General features: G+C 45.3%; 2 protein-coding genes across 2 annotated transcripts in view; both read left to right on the forward strand.

The window, feature by feature from the left end:
* shank3a (SH3 and multiple ankyrin repeat domains 3a) overlaps positions 1–19,252 on the forward strand; it is a 530,257-nt gene that overhangs the window by 155,412 nt on the left and 355,593 nt on the right. The window contains exons 4-5 of the mRNA XM_055653270.1: positions 12,196–12,399; positions 17,209–17,280. Coding sequence (XP_055509245.1) covers positions 12,196–12,399; positions 17,209–17,280 — 276 coding nt within the window. The remainder of the gene's footprint in view (positions 1–12,195; positions 12,400–17,208; positions 17,281–19,252) is intronic.
* On the forward strand, positions 10,870–11,812 carry LOC129707863 (ATP synthase F(0) complex subunit B1, mitochondrial-like). Its single transcript, XM_055653271.1, is given in 2 exon segments — positions 10,870–11,515; positions 11,518–11,812. Coding segments are annotated over 2 exon segments (864 nt in total). The 3' UTR covers positions 11,736–11,812.

Below are 19,252 nucleotides of genomic sequence, written 5' to 3' on the forward strand. Positions count from 1 at the left end.
TCCTAAATATCTTTTGAAGGAATACAATGCATTTGCACAGGAGTCAATAATGAATTCTACAACTTTAAGGTAACTTGATTTCTCTATCTGCCTCATGTGGCCATCTGTGATTCATATTAGTTTTGTTAGTAATTTTTAAAATATACAATAGTTGTACAACAGTTAACACGATTACGTACAAAGATTATCAAGAATTGAGAATGGAGCTGTCAACTATCTTTATGCAGAGTTTATTAAAAACATGAAGAGTAATATTTCATACATTTCAGTCTGTTAGCATTGACTCTTATACAAATTCCCCATTGAATTGCTTCATGTCATTTATCCATGACGGTGGGACCTACAGATTAGTTTTTAGCTTCTTTAAGAGATTAACATCCATAAATTCAAATGTTACACATTACAATGAACTAGAAGCATTAAGTGTCTGATTGTAATTTGTTTTGAATCTGTCCTTTAGCTCGTAATGGGTTATGGCACAAACCCAACATCCTAATTACATAAAGAAGCTTGTTTGCCATACAGCAGCTAGTTCACTGCTTAACAATTCTATCATTGGAGCCTCACCGTTACAGTGCGTAAGCAGGCTGGCATGATGTTCCACCACTGCTGGCAAAGCCACGGAACAATAGGCTATCGGTCTTTTTGCAGGGATATGGAGAAAAAGGCTGAACATAGGCCAATTACTGTAAAGGTGTTGGCTTCTGCCGTTATAGATGACAGAATAATATTGGTATCAGGTACTAAAGGACTATTTTAAATAGCTCTCAGGTCTTAGACAAAAACACCATTCATTATGTCTTTCAACTTTTGGGGTCTATTACACAGACTTTGCATTTCTGAGATAAAGGGATTTCTAATTCGCATCCAACCTCAATCTGAATTTCACATGGCCAGTGCGCAATTCAGATCTCTCTTGAATTCAATTCAAAAGGTAATAAATAGGAAACATAGAAACATAGAAAATAGGTGCAGGAGTAGGCCATTCGGCCTTTCAATATGATCATGGCTGATCATCCAACTCAGTATCCCTTCTCTCCATTACCCCTGATCCCCTTAGCCCCAAGGGCTACATCTAACTCCCTCTTAAATATAGCCAATGAACTGGCCATACCAAATACCGACGAATGCCAGGTTATGCAGTGAAGAAAATGAACTGTCTCTTTGCTGAGCCACATCTGCTATTTAATAAAAGTTGAGAAGACAGAATAAACAGTTAATTTCTACATAGCCAATAAAATTAATTTCCACGTAGATAGCCAATCAAAGAGCAAAGGAAAAGAAAATAACTTTGTCCGGCTCAATGCCCATACAGCTGCAACTTCTTAAAGAGACGCTACCTTTTAAAACACATGAGAGTCTACAAAGATTTATCGCGCAAATGAGCAAGCTCATTCAATAACATCCTATTTCATCTTAATTATATGATTAATTCAACATTCACCCAGAACTGGTTCGACAAACAAGTAACAGTCTTTAAACCCCCTCACACTACACCCTGTTTTCTGTGCCATTCACTCACAAATTTCCACACCTCATGCAATATGCTAAATCTCAGGTATTCACACAAGTTAAAGCAATAAAATTCTCATTCAAGAGTAAAACACAATTATACAAGGAAATCATGTAAAACTCTTAGAACTTTGATACACCCAAAAATGAGACATTTACATTTTGATATTTATGATATTATCAGGCAAAGACACTATGTTTTGTGCTGTCGTGTTGCTAACCTTGACCAAGCTAGCTTTGGAGAATTATAAAATGTCAGCCATATACTTCTTAAATATAATTTAAGAAAAACAATAAGATAGCTGTCCTGCAGACAAGATCCATATATGTCTGAAGAAGGGTTTCGGCCCGAAACATTACCTATTTCCTTTGCTCCATAGATGCTGCTGCACCCGCTGAGTTTCTCCTGCATTTTTGTATAGCTAAGATCCATATATAAGCTGTATCAGAGGAACATTTTATTTGTCAGCCAGCCGTTTTACACCACTGGAGATACAAGATTTTATTTCCTCATGTAATTACAAAATGTATTCAAACGCTAGAAAGTTACTTTGCTAGCCAAGGTCAGTGCTCCACTAACTTTACCGACCAAGACATTTAAACAAATCATTCAACAAAAATGTTCATACTTTGTTCATAAATACAACAGTTACTGAAGAACGGTCTCAACCCAAAACACACTTTGGACTCTCTCTCTCTCTTAGACACAGGTAATTTCATTAAAAGCTTCAAATTGTAAGCTGCTTTCCACATTCTCTTCCCTCCTTATCAGCATGCGGAAGGAAGTGTATATAGTGTAAAAGAAAAAACATCAGGTACAAAGTTAATATGAAAGTTGGAGGAAGGCATAATTATGTAATAACATTTCTCAGCTCCCCCTGCACCCCCCTTTATTATCCCTGCTAAATGCATTTCAATTGTCACAAATGCATTTGTCTTGATTTATATTTTACACAGAAACCAAATTATAGCACATTGTTGCCATTTCTTTACAATTCTCAGCAATCCTCACAACATAATTAACTTTACAGTCCCTTGTCTGAAAGAGCCGTTCTGTCTACTAGAATCTTTGGTTCTGTGGAGACCAATGTGCAGAATTCGTAATCTGCTGTGTGGGCAATAATGGCATTCCCCCGGGAGACTTTGTTGTGGCTACTTGTATGGGCATTGCACTTAATAATGGCCAGTTGGACTGGGAAGGTTAAGGCATGCAGTAGCTGGTGCAATAGCAAGCGCTGTTTTTAATTTGCGAAATCTTTTTCTTGTTGGAGTGAGAGAGAGCTGCTGTGATGCTCTGGCGGAGACACCAGCAATGTATCCACTGCCGATAGAAATTAACCAAGATGTTAACTAATAATATATTATCTACGAAATTCCAATTAACAAGGGGTAATAGACAAGGGTGTTCATTATCACCGCTATTATTCGCTCTGGTAATTGAACCTTTAGCTGAAAAAATTGGAACACATCCTGACATCTATGGGTATAATACAAAATATTCAAATACAGGTGCACAACCTTTTATCCGAAAGCCTTGGGACCAGACACTTTTCGTAATTCAGAATTTTTCGGCTTTCGGAATGGAAGATTTTTAGCGTAGATTTTAACGGCTGGCTCAGTGGTAGAGTGCTCGGCTCATATCCGCAAGGTCGCGAGTTTGCGCCTCGATCCCGGCAGTTACTCGATCGCGAGTTTGAGTCTTCAATGTAGTTTTTTCTTGCAGAATAGGAGAGAATAGGGAGGGTTAGGCTGGGATCATTCTCTGCGAGATAATCTTAGTGCGGGAGACAAGTGTAGGAGAGGTGTACTGACTGTGTGGGCAGAACTTTGGAAGTGATTGCCCACCATTCTCAAAAGCCGCTGTGTCTCCCTGTCCCTCCAACTCCAGAGGAATCCGCTGCCCGATGGGCCGCTACGGCGACAAGTGGCAGTTCGCCCACAGCCCGAGCTGCGCCCCCTCATCCGCAACCCGGGTTCCTCTGGAGTTGGAGCGGGGCTGGGCTAGAGTTGTTGCTGGCTGTGAGTCTCTGGGATCTCCGTGCTTGCAGTGGGCCTGGGGGTCGGTGTCCCGATGAGGGGGCGCAGCTGGGGCTGTGGGCGAACTGCCACTTGTCGCTGTAGCGGCCCATCGGGGAGTGGCTTCTGGTGGTCCTGACGTCTCTCAGCTCCTGTCCAGGGGGATGGCCGGAGACGTCAGGACCAACAGGAACCCGCTCCCCGATGCGCCGCTACAGCGACAAGTGGCAGTTCGCCCACAGCCCGAGCTGCGCCCCCTCATGCGCAACCCGGGTTCCTCTGGAGTTGGAGCGGGGCTGGGCTAGAGTTGCTGCTGGCTGTGAGTCTCTGGGATCTCCGTGCTTGCAGTCGGTGTCCCGTTGGTCCTGACGTCTCCGGCCACCCCTCTGGACTGGAGCTGAGACTGGGAACTGTACCGATCTAGCCACCTCCCTCTGCAACTGCAAACAACCCCACAGTTCCCAGTCTCAGCTCCTGTACAGGGGGGTGGCCGGAGACGTCACAGCCCGAGCTGCGCCCCCTCATCCGCAACCCCAAGACCAAGACGCACCTTGCACACCATCAGCTTCGGTCACTACGGGTAGCGTGTTCCTCTGGAATTGGAACGGGGCTGGGCTGCTGCTGGCTGTGGGTCTCTGGGTTCTCCGTGCTTGCAGTGGGCCTGGGGGTCGGTGTTCCGTTGGTCCTGACGTCTCCGGTGACTGGCACTAGGTCCGACGTGAAGACAGTGCAAAACCCCCGCGCCGGTGCAATGGGCAGGGACCTGGAGAGGGGAGGGAAGGGGTCACACACATGGCCGGGAAGCAGAGGGGTGTAGGTGGGGTGAAACTTAAGGGAGCGACAATTTGCTGCTGCCTGCCCGCTGAGTTAAAAAAGTTCTCATGCAAGACTCACGATACACTGTGTATCGTGAGTCTACCGTGGGAACGTTTTAACTCAGCGGGCAGGCAGCAGCAGATTGTCAATTATTAACCCTCCCGCGCAATATACCCTCACCTTCTCTTTTATGAATAGGGATTTAGTTCCCCTTTCTTCGAGGACCGACCGGAGGTTCCGCTGTCACCTCTGCGGGCCGCCCTCGGTGAACGTTTTCAAGGACCTTTCTTCAAGGACTGAAAAAATGTCGCTATTCGGAGGTTTTCGTTATTTGGAACTTCGGATAAAAGGTTGTGCACCTGTAACAAAATATCCTTATACGCAGACGATGTATTACTATATATCACAAAACCCCAAATCAGTATACCAAACATATTAAACCTAATCGAGGATTTCGGATCTTTCTCAGGATACAGAATAAACTGGAACAAAAGTGAAATTATGTCAATAAAACCGAAAGACTCAACACATCTTTTGAAATTCCCCTTTAAAATAGCTACAGAAAAATTTAAATACTTAGGAATTGAAATCACTAGAAATTATCACGGTATGTTTAATGCTACAGGTGCACAACCTTTTATCCGAAAGCCTTGGGACCGGACACTTTTCGTAATTCAGAATTTTTCGGCTTTCGGAATGGAAGATTTTTAGCGTAGATTTTAACGGCTGGCGCAGTGGCAGAGTGCTCGGCTCATATCCGCAAGGTCGCGAGTTTGCGCCTCGATCCCGGCAGTTACTCGATCGCGAGTTTGAGTTCAATGGAGTTTTTTCTTGCAGAATAGGAGAGAATAGGGAGGGTTAAGCTGGGATCATTCTCTGCGAGATGATCTTAGTGCGGGAGACAAGTGTAGGAGAGGTGTACTGACTGTGTGGGTAGAACTTTGGAAGTGATTGCCCACCATTCTCAAAAGCCGCTGTGTCTCCCTGTCCCTCCAACTCCAGAGGAAGCCGCTCCCCGATGCGCCGCTACGGCGACAAGTGGCAGTTCGCCCACAGCCCGAGCTGCGCCCCCTCATCCGCAACCCGGGTTCCTCCGGAGTTGGAGCGGGGCTGGGCTAGAGTTGTTGCTGGCTGTGAGTCTCTGGGATCTCCATGCTTGCAGTGGGCCTGGGGGTCGGTGTCCCGATGAGGGGGCGCAGCTCGGGCTGTGGGCGAACTGCCACGTCGCCGTAGCGGCGCATCGGGGAGCGGCTTCTGGTGGTCCTGACGTCTCTCAGCTGTCCAGGGGGATGGCCGGAGACGTCAGGACCAACAAGAAGCCGCTCCCCGATGCGCCGCTACAGCGACAAGTCGCAGTTCGCCCACAGCCTGAGCTGCACCCCCTCATCCGCAACCCGGGTTCCTCTGGCGTTGGAACGGGGCTGGGCTAGAGTTGCTGCTGGCTGTGAGTCTCTGGGATCTCCGTGCTTGCAGTCGGTGTCCCGTTGGTCCTGACGTCTCCGGCCACTCCCCTGGACAGGAGCTGAGACTGGGAACTTTACCGCCCTTGCCCCCTCCCTCTGCAACTGCAAACAACCCCACAGTTCCCAGTCTCAGCTCCTGTACAGGGGGGTGGCCGGAGACGTCACAGCCCGAGCTGCGCCCCCTCATCCGCAACCTCAAGACCAAGACGCACCTTGCACACCATCACCTTCTGTCCCTACGGGGAGCATGTTCCTCTGGAATTGGAACGGGGCTGGGCTGCTGCTGGCTGTGGGTCTCTGGGATCTCCGTGCTTGCAGTGGGCCTGGGGGCCGGTGTCCCGTTGGTCCTGACGTCTCCGGTGACTGGCACTGGCTCCGACGTGAAGACAATGCAAAGCCCCCGCGCCGGTGCAATGGGCGGGGAGCTGGAGAGGGGAGGGAAGGGCCGGGAAGCAGAGGGGTGTAGGTGGGGTGAAACTGAAGGGAGTGACAATCTGCTGCTGCCTGCCCGCCGAGTTAAAAAGTTCCCACGCAAGACTCACAATACACTGTGTATCGTGAGTCTACCGTGGGAACTTTTTAACTCAGTGGGCAGGCAGCAGCAGATTGTAAATTATTAACCCTCCCGCGCAATATACCCTCACCTTCTCTTTTATGAATGGGGATTTAGTTCCTCTTTCTTCGAGGACCGACCGGAGGTTCCGCTGTCACCTCTGCGGGCCGCCCTCGGTGAACGTCTTCAAGGACCTTTCTTCAAGGACCGAAAAAATGTCCGCTATTCGGAGCTTTTCGTTATTTGGATCGTCGGATAAAAGGTTGTGGACCTGTAATTATAGCCCCTTACTTAAGAAATTAAACAATCTAATTAAATTCTGGAAAACGCTGCCGATGTCTTTAATAGGTCGAATAAATGCTATAAAAATTATCTTTTTACCACAAATCCTTTATTTATTTCAATCAATTCCAATATATCTTCCAAAAAATTTTTTCAAAAAATTAGACTCAGACATCACAAACTTTACATGGGATTATAAATCCCACAGAATACAAAGAGCACACCTCAGTAAACCAAAAGAGATGGGTGGTCTAGCGCTCCCTAACTTTATGTACTATAATTGGGCGGTAAATATTAAAAATATGATTCACCTGCTGGACAACTCTGCCCAGCAGGTGGACTGGATTATAATGGAGAGAGAGGACTGCGCTCCTGGAGCGACTCTCCTCTCATCAACGAATTTGAATAACAAACATTATAATAAAAATCCAATGATATATAGTACAATTAGAACTTGGAAACAAATAAAACAGAACTTAAAATTAAGAAATCTATCTCTGCTAATGCCAATAGCCAATAACCCTTCGTTTAAACCCTCAGTTATAGATAAATCATTTACACAATGGGAAAGAACGGGAATCAAAACGCTCGGAGACTTGTATGAATTAGGGAAATTATTACCATTTCACCAATTACAACTGGAATATAACTTGAAAAATAATCAATATTTTAAATATCTTCAAATCCGTGATTATCTGAAAAAATATACAAAGGACTATTACAATATGCCCCCAGACTTATTAGATGAAGCCATGAAGATAAAGGCTGAATCAGTAAATCTAATATCATATTTATATAATATTATATTGAATATAGAAATACCTACAACAGATAATATTAGAAGAGACTGGGAACAAGAATTAGCTATAAAAATTTCAAAAGAGAGCTGGGATAAACACTTATTACATGTGCATAAATGCTCGATCAACGTACGACATACTCTAATCCAATATAAAACATTACATAGACTATATTATTCAAAAACTAAAATAAATAAACTTTTCCCCAATGTCTCACCCATTTGTGATAAATGTCAGTTACAAGAAGCTAACATAGCGCACTATTTTGCTTTCTGTATAAAAATCCAAAAATTCTGGAACAAAATATTTGAAATCTTCACAAAATTATTTAAAACAAAACTACTACCCAAAGTGGAATGGATCATTTTTGTAATATCAGAAGGTAACCCAGAATTAAATATGTTTCAAAAGAATTTACTTAATTATGGGCTAATAATCGGAAAAAAAGCTTATACTTAAATTTTGGAAAAATGCTCCAATACCTACAACAAAAATGTGGATTTCAAACATGTTTGAAACATTACACTTGGAAGAGATGAGACTCCTCCTAGCAGGCAAAGCAGATCACTTCCAAAAGACGTGGTCTGCATTTATGGAACTATTACAAGCATAAGGTGCAATAATAAGTTATAACATAAAGGCTACCAAGACCTGGAAACGGGGTATAAAATAAATTTTTAGTAAAAAACACGGTTGGTATATCCTTTTTTGCGGAGTTTTGTGTTACAATAGAGCGATTGATTTTTCTTTCTCCTTTTTTTTTTTTTCCTTTTCTTTCTAGGGTCTTATTTCTTTTCTTTACTTCCTTCTCTAATTCTTTCCCTAAGGGGTTCTCTTTTCCCAACACTTTCCTGCACCTTCACGATTCTTGCTTACTTTCCTTACTTCTTTTATTTCTATCTTTTTTAAAGCTCAAAAAATGAAAGTGGTACAACATAATGTAATAAGATATATGCGATGTATTAATGTGATTTACTGTACTGCTAATAAAAAAAATAAATAAAAAAATAAAAAAGAAATTAACCAAGACCAGAAATGGGATTTGTCCGATTCCCTGTTATTCAGGGTCGTTCCACACCTCACACTTGCCCGATTACTGACAGACTTTCCCCTCTCTCTCCACCAGGGAGATGAGTGTTTTTTGTTTTAAACTGTACCGATTGTTGGCTGTAAAATGTTAAAGTTCTTGGGGCAAAAGTGAGCAGCCTCGATTTTTGCGGGGTAGTTAAGGTACAGTGCCTCGAAAGCCACCAGTGCAACATCCTGCTTTATCTGTTGTTTCTCTTTCTCTGGTGCTCTGTGTTGTTTAACTCTGTCACTGCTGGATTCATTACTACTCTTCCTCTTCTGCCTTAAGCCCTCTCCCTTCTTTTTCCTCAGATTAGATTAGATTAGATTTGTTTATTGTCATTCAGACCTTTCGGTCTGAACAAAATTTTGTTTCCCTGCAGACATACATATAATTAAAAAATGACAAACACACAATCAACACAAATTTAACATCCACCACAGTGAGTTCATCTCAGTCCTAAAAGATTTCCCCATTATCCTTAAACAGTGACCCCTTTTAGGACTGAGATGAGGAAAACATTTTTCACACAGAGAGCAGTGAATCTCTGGAATTCTCTGCCACAGATGGTAGTTGAGGCCAGTTCATTGGCTATATTTAAGAGGGAGTTAGATGTGGCCGTTGTGGCTAAAGGGATCAGGGGGTATGGAGAGAAGGCAGGTACAGGATACTGAGTTGGATGATCAGCCATGATCATATTGAATGGCGGTGCAGGCTCGAAGGGCCGAATGGCCTACTCCTGCACCTATTTCCTATGTTTCTATATGTCTATATTGTCCAACCATATTCTATTTAAAAATATATATTCATTATATAATCTTTACATTTTCCTGGATCCAAATAACACATATGCTAGATCCAAATAACACATATGCTGTACCGAAGCTGCCACATTACTCTTATCCAGAGCCTATCCCATTATTTGGCTCAATATCGGCAATATCCGGAAGTGGCGGCGCTGTGAAACGGCTGCGGCTCGCCTGTCTGTCTGTTTTTACTTTTTTGTGTTTTTTTTGTCTTGTTCAGTTAAACCTTTGGTTATTGGGTGGTATGTGTGGGGGGGTGAACCAGGGCTTTCTGTCTCTCCCTTCGGGGGAATGCGACTTTCTTGTCGTATCCCCCTTCTCTTCCCCCGTCTGAGCTGAGGCCTAATGGCGGAGCTGGCGGCCTACAACCTGCGACCGACCTCGAGGATCCGGAGGTAGAGCCAGCCAGGACTTACCAGCGCGAGGCTGGCCGTCTTTGAGCTGCGGCAGCGTTCGGCCAGCGGCACGACTCGGCGCTCCAGTGAGGGTGGACGGCGCGGGGCTGAGACACTCCTGTGAGGGTGGCCCGGCTCCCGGCTGGAAGGCGCTCCCGTGTGGGCGGCCCAGTGCGGGGCTGGAAGGCGCTCCCGTGTGGGCGGCTCTACTCCCGGCTGGAAGGCGCTCCCGTGGGGGCGGCCCAGTGCGGGACTGAGACGCTCCCGTGGGGGCGGCCCGGTGCAGCGCTGAGACGCTCCCGTGAGGGCGGCCCGGTGCGGGGCGGAGACGGTGCTCCGGTGGCTGAGGCGGAGGCGACCTGAATACGGGGCTCGGCCGCGGGCCAGTGGATGATATTGTCGGGAGCTCGCGGGTCACAGGTTGATGCCTGTTTTCTGGAGCTCCCGTGGCAACAACTGCGTCCGCTGGACTGGAGGGCGGCAGCTTCGACCACCCCCGGGCCGCGGAGCTTGAACCACAGGACTGACTTACCATCGCCCGGTGTGGTATCACCTCAGCGCAGAGGGAGAAGAGGAGGGAAGAGACAGCAACCCTAAGACTTTTGCCTCCATCACAGTGAGGAGGTGCTTGGTGAACTCACTGTGGTGGATGTTAATTTGTGTTTATTGTGTGTTGTTTATTATTACATGTATGGCTGCAGGCAATGACATTTCGTTCAGACCGAAAGGTCTGAATGACAAATAAAGGATTCAATTAAATTCAAGCCGGGCAAAATGGCTCGCCGTTTAGGTTGCCGGCGGCACTTTGGGTGGTCAATGGCACCCGAGCAACCGCTAATTTCGAGCCCTCTATTAGACGCAAGGTACCGGCATGGATAGAAGATTTAACAGTGACCCAATCCATTTCCCTCTATTAACATTCTCCTCCAGCTGCATAGCCATTCACCTTCTCCTTTGACCATATGTGGTTGTTCCAGTTGAGTTTCAGGTCAATGAATAAATGTTGATATTATAACAATGGTAATGCCATTGAATGTTGAGTGGATAGTTAGATTCACTCATTTTAGAGATGGTCAGCTTATTAATATGATCAGCTTAGTTAATGGTCTCTATAATATTGGGAAAGTTAATGTTCCTTCAATATGTTTGTTGTGTGAATGCTTCTGTGCCTGTTTACATGGAGGTCGGCGGGAAGAGGGAGAGCGGAGAGAGCGGACACTGCCCGCCCGGAAACTCCACACCCCACCCGGAGACTCTGCCCGAGCCACTGGACCAATGGCGACATGTTGGCCCACGCCATCATCGCCTCAGGTTTTTTTCTGAAGACATCCGCCCCCATCATCACATGTTTGGTGCCGATAAGCAGGCGTTTCCATGCCAACAGTCAGACCCAGGCACCGGTGCCCCCCCCCCCCTTCATGAGGAAGGTGTGCTTTGGTCACATTCCAGAGGAATTCTTCCACTTCCTTTATCCAAAAACTGGAGTTACAGGCCTGTATATGTTCGGCACTGGGCTGCTGACTTACCTCCTGTCAAAGGAGATTTACGTAATTAACCAGGAGACATTTTCTTCCATCTCCATCTGCATTCTTATCCTCTACATCTACGGTATTAAGAAATTTGGGAAGGATGTGGGAAAATTTGCGGACAAAGTACAAACTGCCCAAGAAGTGAAGAAGCTTTGCTCTAACCGCCTGGTAGACACTATTGAGCAGGAGAACAATGAGCAGTGGAGAATAGACGGTCGCCATCACCTCTTCGATGCCAAGCAGAATAACGATGCGATGATGTTGGAAACCAACTACCACGACGCCTGCACATGGTGCACGATGCAGTGAAGAAGCAGCTGGACTGCCAGGTGAGCCTGCAGCTACTAGAGCATAGGCTTGCACAGGAACACATGGTCAACTGGGTGGAGAAGAATGTGATCCACAGTATCACTCCACAGCAGAAGAAGAAGTGCATTGCCAAGTGCATCGCTGATCTCAAAGTGCTGTCAAAGAGTGCTCCGGCAATCGCCTAAGCCCATTCACAATTATTATCCATGTAGTAAACCTATTACATACCTGTAACCTTGAAAACAATCTAATGTCCCAATGAACCACATTGACTGAAATGTTCTCGTAACCCACAGATGAAATATTAACTGCAGCGCTGATAAATCTGTAAAAATAATATTTTAAAAAAATAATAATTACATGTGTATGTATTTTTGCATATGTGCACATACTTTTGTAATGAGAATGAGATCAAGTTCAACTAACCTATCCAATGTGGACAGACCACATTCACTTTCTGGACTTGTGAGATGTAATGTGTTCGAAATCTTCTGGTTCTCAGGACACAGAAATGGATGGTTAAATCACATGGGGCGCTTTTCATATTTCTGGAGTGGGGAGGGAGTGAGGATAATATTGTGGGGATGATGTCTGGTAGCGAAACTTAACAGGACTAAATTGTTTCATTAATTCTTTATTTTACAGAAATGTATGCGGTTCAATCTTGACGCCCCCGTATGGGTGTCTAAGCAACGGATTCTGTGCACTCTCAACCAGACTCTAAAGGATGTGCTAAATTATGGGCTCTTTCAACCCGCAAACAACGGGAGGGTGGGGAAGTTTCTGGATGAGGAACGTCAACTCCGAGAATACCCAACGTTGCCTGACACCCCGATACCATATCTGGAGGTATTTGGTTTAGTCTGTATCTATGTACTTAGAGACCTTTTTATTTGTTTCCGAGCATTAATTTGGATTTGTTCCATTTACTTATCATCTTTCTTAAGGTTGGGATGTTCCTAAGCAATTCAGAACCAATAAAATGCCTTTGAAATGTTGTCACCATGGTAATATTATAAATGTATGCAATATTCCATAAACACCAATGAGATACGTAAGGAATTAACCCATTTATGTTTTGTTGATATAGAGATAAATGTTGATAAAGACATCAGGATGAGCTCTCCTATTTTTATTTTGTGTGGATCTTTTATGTGCACCTGAAAGAAAATGATTGGGTTTATTTTAAGATAAACACATTGCTAGAGTAACTCAACGGATCAGGCAGCATCTCTGGAAAAAAGGAATAGGAGAGGTTTTGGGTCGAGACCCTTCTTCAGTGAGAGTCAGGAGAGAGGGAAGCGATATATATGAAAAGGTACAGAGATGCAACACCTGTCCCTATAACTATAACTGGGAGTTAGATGTGGCCCTTGTAGCTAAAGGGATAAGGGGGTATGGAGAGAAGGCAGGTACAGGATACTGAGTTGGATGATCAGCCATGATCATATTGAATGGCGGTGCAGGCTTGATGGGCCGAATGGCCTACTCCTGCACCTAATTTCTATGTTTCTATGTTTCTAACTCCTCCCTCGACTCTCTCCAGGGACCATGGCAGTTTTTCAGGCGAAGCAGAGTTTCACTTGCAGTTTCCTCAAACCTCATCTGCTGTATCCGCTGTTCCAGGTGTGGACTCTGTAGATCTGCTCTACCAAATACTAACACACATATGTTATACACATTCAAGGTGGCGGCACTGGCTTAACAGCTGCGGCCCACCTGCAGTCCGTCTGTTTTTTTTTTCTTTCTTTTTGTTCCTTTGTCATGTTTTAGTTAATTTTGTTTTATTAAGTTGTGTATGTGTGTGGGTGGGGTGGGAGAAACATGTTTTGGTCTCTTCTTTCGGGGGATGCCGCTTTGTTTCTGTCATATTCCCCGTCCCCGTCTCCGTCTGCGCCGAAGACTAATGGCGGAGCTGGCGGCCTCGGAGCTGTGGCAGCAGCAGCAGCAGCAGCAGCAGCGGAGACCCGACTCGGCCCCGGAGCTGTGGCGGCGGCAGCAGCAGCAGCGGAGACCCGACTCGGCCCCGGAGCTCTGGCGGCAGCGGCAACGGCAGCGGAGACCCGACTTGGCCTCAGAGCTCTGGCAGCGGCGGCAGCGGCAACGGAGACCTGACTCGGCCCCGGAACCGTAGTGGCGGCAGCGGAGACCCGACTCGGCCTCGGAGCTGTGGCAGCGGCAGCGACCACCCGCGGATTTTGAACCGGCCCGTTCGCGGCGCACGGTTGAGCCACGGGATTTACCATCACACGGTGGGGTCACAACATCTGGAGCCTGGATCGCCTCGGTGCAGAGGGAGAACAAAGAAGGAAGAGACAGAGACTTTAAGAATTTGCCTTCCACCACAGTGAGGAGGTGTTTGGTGAACTCACTGTGGTGGATGTTAAATTTGTGTTGATTGTGTGTTTTTGTCATTTTTTATTATATGTATGACTGTATGGAAACGCGATTTCGTTCAGACCGAAAGGTCTGAATGACAATAAACAAATCTAATCTAACCACTTGGATCTATAAACCAATCTGGGTCTTACCTTACGGTCACCATATATTACTAACGTTTTCACCCACTAGTCCGTTAAGGGACTGTCCCACTTGGCGATTTTTTCGGCGACTGCCGGCATCGTTGACTGACGTATCAGGACACTGAAAAATATGCGGCGTGAAGCGGGGTGATGACGTATGACGCGCAGTGTTTTTTCAATGTGAACCCACCACCAGTCACCAGTCATCTCCACCCCCTTTCACCTTCTGTCAAAACCATTCCCTCTGCAATTCCTTGCTTCACTTACCCCCTTCCCAAGTACATCCCCGTGCAACCGCAGGAGATGTAACACCTGGCTCTATGCCTCTTCCATTTCCACCAATCAGGGACCCCAGCAGTCCTTCCAGGTGAGACAGTGACTGTATCTGCTGTTCCCGATGTCGCCGCCTGTACATTGGTGAGAACATTTACGCTTGGTACGCCAAGGTCTGCATAATCTTCCGGTTACTATCCATTTTACCTCCTCTTTCCAATCCCCTACCGACCTTTGTGTCCTGGGCCTCCTCCTCCACTGACAATTGGAATATTTTGGAGGACCAAGAAACCAAGAACCAAGGCCACAGGCAAACTGGACAAACAACGCATTGTATTCTGTTTGGGTAACTTACAACCCAATGGTATGAACATTGAATTCTCCAATTTTAGGTAACTACTTAACCCTTTCCCCCTACCTTCTTCCGCCATAAAACCCACCATCTCTCCTGCACCCCACCTGGACTTGCTCCTGTTCCTCCCCTCACCCGTCCCTTCCCCCTACATCCCTTCCTGTAGCTTCACAATTTGCAGCTCTTCAATCCCTTTGTCACGCCTTTCCATCTCTGGCCTTTGTCTGACCATCTGCCTACCAAATAACATTCCTCACCTGCGTTGGTCTATTACCTGCCATGAATTGTCTTGCTCGTCCTCTTTTCCAGCTTTCTCCCCATACCCCCTCCCCATAATTAGTCTGAAGAAGGGTCCTTACCCAAAATGTCACCTCCTGAGATGATCTCCTGAGATGCTGCATGACTCAATGAGTTACTCCAGTACACTATGTACAGTATTTGTAAATCATCAAGTCTTGCATCTGCACCTGGAGTTTTTCATTGTCTGAAATAGATCCCCACATGTCAATCCTTTAACATAGAAACATAGAAATTAGGTGCAGGAGTAGGCCATTCGGCCCTTCGAGCCTGCACCGCCAATCAATATGATCATGGCTGATCACCCAACTCAGTATCCTGTACCTGCCTTCTCTCCATACCCCCTGGTCCCTTTAGCCACAAGGGCCACATCTAACTCCCTCTTAAATATAGCCAATGAACTGGCCTCAACTACATTCTGTGGCAGAGAATTCCAGATACTTAGACAATTTGTATACAAGCTTATAAAGCCTTAAGAATCACTTCAAATCTATAAGAAATAAAAATGTGTATTGGAAATAAATTAGCAATAAAACCGAAATTAAATATGAACCAGATGATTGAATGAAATATTCGAAATAATGTTATGTCATTCAGGGTTCATTAACATATCACATATTACGTGATTGTAACATAATTTATGGAGACTGCCCTTCACCTCCTAAGCTTCAGATGCCTCCAATTCTGCCTCTTAAAGGCAGGTTGAGTGAAAGTGTAATTATTGAATACATTTTTGCCCCACTTATGGAACATATCATCATCAATAGATATTATAATGAATAGAGAGGTCACTTATCTGTTTGAAATCTGACAATTGCTAGATCTTTTGGTCTGTACCCACTTTAAGAAGAGAACATACAATTAGACACAAGTAGGCATATCAGTCTAAAAGTTTGGTCATGGGGAGTTTAACCAAAAAATACACGAGCCAATGTGAAAAGAATGAATAGGAAACCTAATCCCTACTAAAATATATTTCTGCAGTTTACTGAAAAAAATATAAGACAATTTGTTTAGGGCTGACAAGCAATTGAAAACATCAGTTTTATCAGTTTTAATCAGTTACTCAGTTACTGGACTAAGTGGGACCCGTTGGGTCCCAGTCACCATGGAGGCCTTGCCTAATTAAAGTTGCTTTGCCTAAATAAAGTTGCCTTGCCTTCTATATATAATTAAAAGTCTAATCTTGACCACTTCCTGTTTGCGCTTTATATTGATTTTTTTTTTAAACGCTACCTCGTACGGCTGTGATTTTATAGCCATCTTACTCAGAGTCCACCTCTGCTCAACAGGTGCCGAGGATTTTTCACATCAATGAAAAATAAAAGAACTATTAGTGTTTAAAAATGTTGATATTCTCTCTCCTGTCAATCACGCCATGAAGGTCACGCCCCTTCAGGTGGGAGGGGGGAGGGACTATAAAACCCAGAAGTTTGGGCATGGCTCAGTCTCTGCATGATGGAGGAGGGAGACTCACTGTCTTTAGTGGCCTTGCACCCTGCTTGAAATGGTATGAAACAGCACTTGAATTTGGTGGCCTTGCACCCTGCTTGAAGTGGTAAGAAATTGCACTTGAATTTGGTAGCCTTGCACCCTGCTTGAAATGGAATTTCAAGGAATAGCCGTGAGTCAACTGCCAGCCCACCAGCCATGAGCGAGTGAGCTGCCAGCACAACAGGCTTGAGTGACTGAGCCGCTAGCCCAATAATCCATTCGGCCCACAAATAAAGTGCAATAGGCTGTTATTTTTCCACAGTGTAGTCCTATTGGCTAAGACAGTTGGATAATGCCAATATCCAAGCTGTCAATTGAACACAAATCTGCTCCAATTTGGTTGCATTGATTCAGTGGGTAGTTTCTATTCAGAACTGTCTCTTTCATACCATTTGCGGGATTGTTAATTCTCATGTGTTCAATCCTTTGCATATAGTGTGCATGAGAATTTGCTTCTGACTCCTCACACCAATCTTCAATCTTTGTTTTCATTCTTAGGAGGATATCTCGAATTATGCGTTTTAGTCAGGGATTTCATGAATGTTGATTTTAATTAACCATGTCATCAGAGTACACATTCAAAATGTTTGTTGAACTGAATATTTCCCCAAGGAGTGCTTAATTTCCAGTTTTGCATCAGGTTGAAAGGTTGAAAGGTCTTGATTTAATTCCCCCACAACTCCCATAATGGTGTAAATTCCTCCATTCTTCTCTTTGCAGTTCCGATATAAGAAGCGAGTGTACACGCAGAGTCACATAGAAGAGAAGCAACTGGCCAAACTCCACACAAAGGTAGGTGCTGTCCATGTCCATGACTGAGGATATTTTGAACATCAAATAGATTGATGGCTGTCACTATATTTGCCAAATCTCCTAAACTGCACTACCAAATCCATAACAAAGTAAGTGGAACTTGAACTTTTTTTTCACTATACATGCAACTATTCTATCTTTGCAGCCAGTTCATTATTATCAATAAAGAATCCCATGTCACATTCTGTGGGTTCTTAGCAAGTCATAGAATCATACAGTGTGGAAACAGGCACTTCAGCCCAGCTTGGTCAATCTCCCTCCAAACCTGACCTTACCATGTACCTGTCTAACTGTCTCTTAAATGTGATGTTTGGTGGACTGTGTGGGGTGGGGGGACCCGCTGCTCCTCCCGTGCAGCAGGTGGCGCTGCACATGACAAAGTCTTGTATATAGTTTATCCTGTCTGTGTGTGTGTGTGAGTGTGCAGTCAGATTCTGTGTCCTGCTGCCAGCATTGAGTAATGTAAAAAAGACTTCACACACTGCTGCACACACAGAATCTGACTGCACACTTACACAAGCCACTGCTGACTATTATCAGTCCGGAGAAAGGTTTGCCTGTCTTGACGTTGCAGCGTCTACAACGTTGGGCCCAGATCATGACGGGATATGATTACCACATCATTTACCGACAGTCTGCCGAGCATGCCAATGCCGATGCACTGTCTCGTCTACCGATTGAACCCGACCTGACATTCAATAAAGCGGAGGCAATTATGGAAATTGAGATGGACGTGAACGTGCTAAACACGCTGATCATCGCCGATTTCCCCATCTGCGCAAGGACGGTCGCCAACTATACGAGCAAAGACTCCATTTTGTCAAAGATACGACATTTTGTCACTCAGGGGTGGCCGAACAGTCCTAAGCTGGACAAGGAATTCAGCTCATTCCGGAATTCGCAAATGGAAATCTTCGTAAAGGATGGCATTCTGCTCTACAATGGTCGAGTGATCATTCTGGCGGAACTGCAATCGCTAATTCTGAAAATGTTGCACGACACACATTGGAATTGTGCGAATCAAGGCGCTCGCCCGCATGCATGTGTGGTGGATGAATATCGAGACCGATATAGCCGACCACTGCAAGGACTGCACACCATGTGCCGAAACAGCGCCCAATCCGCCGGAAGCGACCTCTGCACGGCATGTCCGCAACCAACCATGGAAGCGATTCCACATAGATTTTGCCGGACCGTTCCTGGAGGACATGTGGCTGGTCGTCATGGACGCCCATTCAAAATGGCCACATGTTATCCAAATGAATCGTTTAATCCAACCACTGAAACAACTACTTCTGCGCTCAACGATTTGTTCGCCATTTGGGGATTGCCCTTAACAATCGTAAGCAACAATGGACCCCACTTTGCCTCGCAAAAGTTCAGTGATTGGTGCAAACAACACTCAATCGTGCATCTGACATCAGCACCTTTTCATCCACCCTCAAATGGTGAGGCAGAGCGGCTCGTCGGTGTTTTCAAGCAGGCCATGAAACGTGTTGTAGGAATCGAAAAGAAATCGAAACGATTAGCCTTGCGCGATTTCTTACAGCAATATCGAACTGTTCCAAACTGCACTACCAGTCAAACTCCAGCGGAGATGATGCTCGGACATTAAGTGCGCTCTTCCCTATCAGATTTAAATCCGACCTGTAGCTCATTTATGGCGCGCATTCAGCCAACGAAGTCGAACAAGTCCAAATTCGACATTGCCGACTACGTATATTACCGCAATTATACGGCCAAGGAAATCAAATATTGCGCTGGCAGGATCATGGCTCACATTGGAACCAAAGTGTACACCGTCCAAGGACAAGACGGACAATGCAAATGGCATGATGACCAATAAAGAAGCCGCGTTCCAACTCCAGCCCAAAAAGCGCCAACTCCAGCCCATCCCCACTCCAACTCCCGAGGAACCCACTCCACGACGGGCCGTGGAATACCAGCCGCA

This window comes from Leucoraja erinacea, chromosome 22, assembly GCF_028641065.1.
Source record: "Leucoraja erinacea ecotype New England chromosome 22, Leri_hhj_1, whole genome shotgun sequence".
Lineage (NCBI taxonomy): Eukaryota > Metazoa > Chordata > Chondrichthyes > Rajiformes > Rajidae > Leucoraja > Leucoraja erinaceus.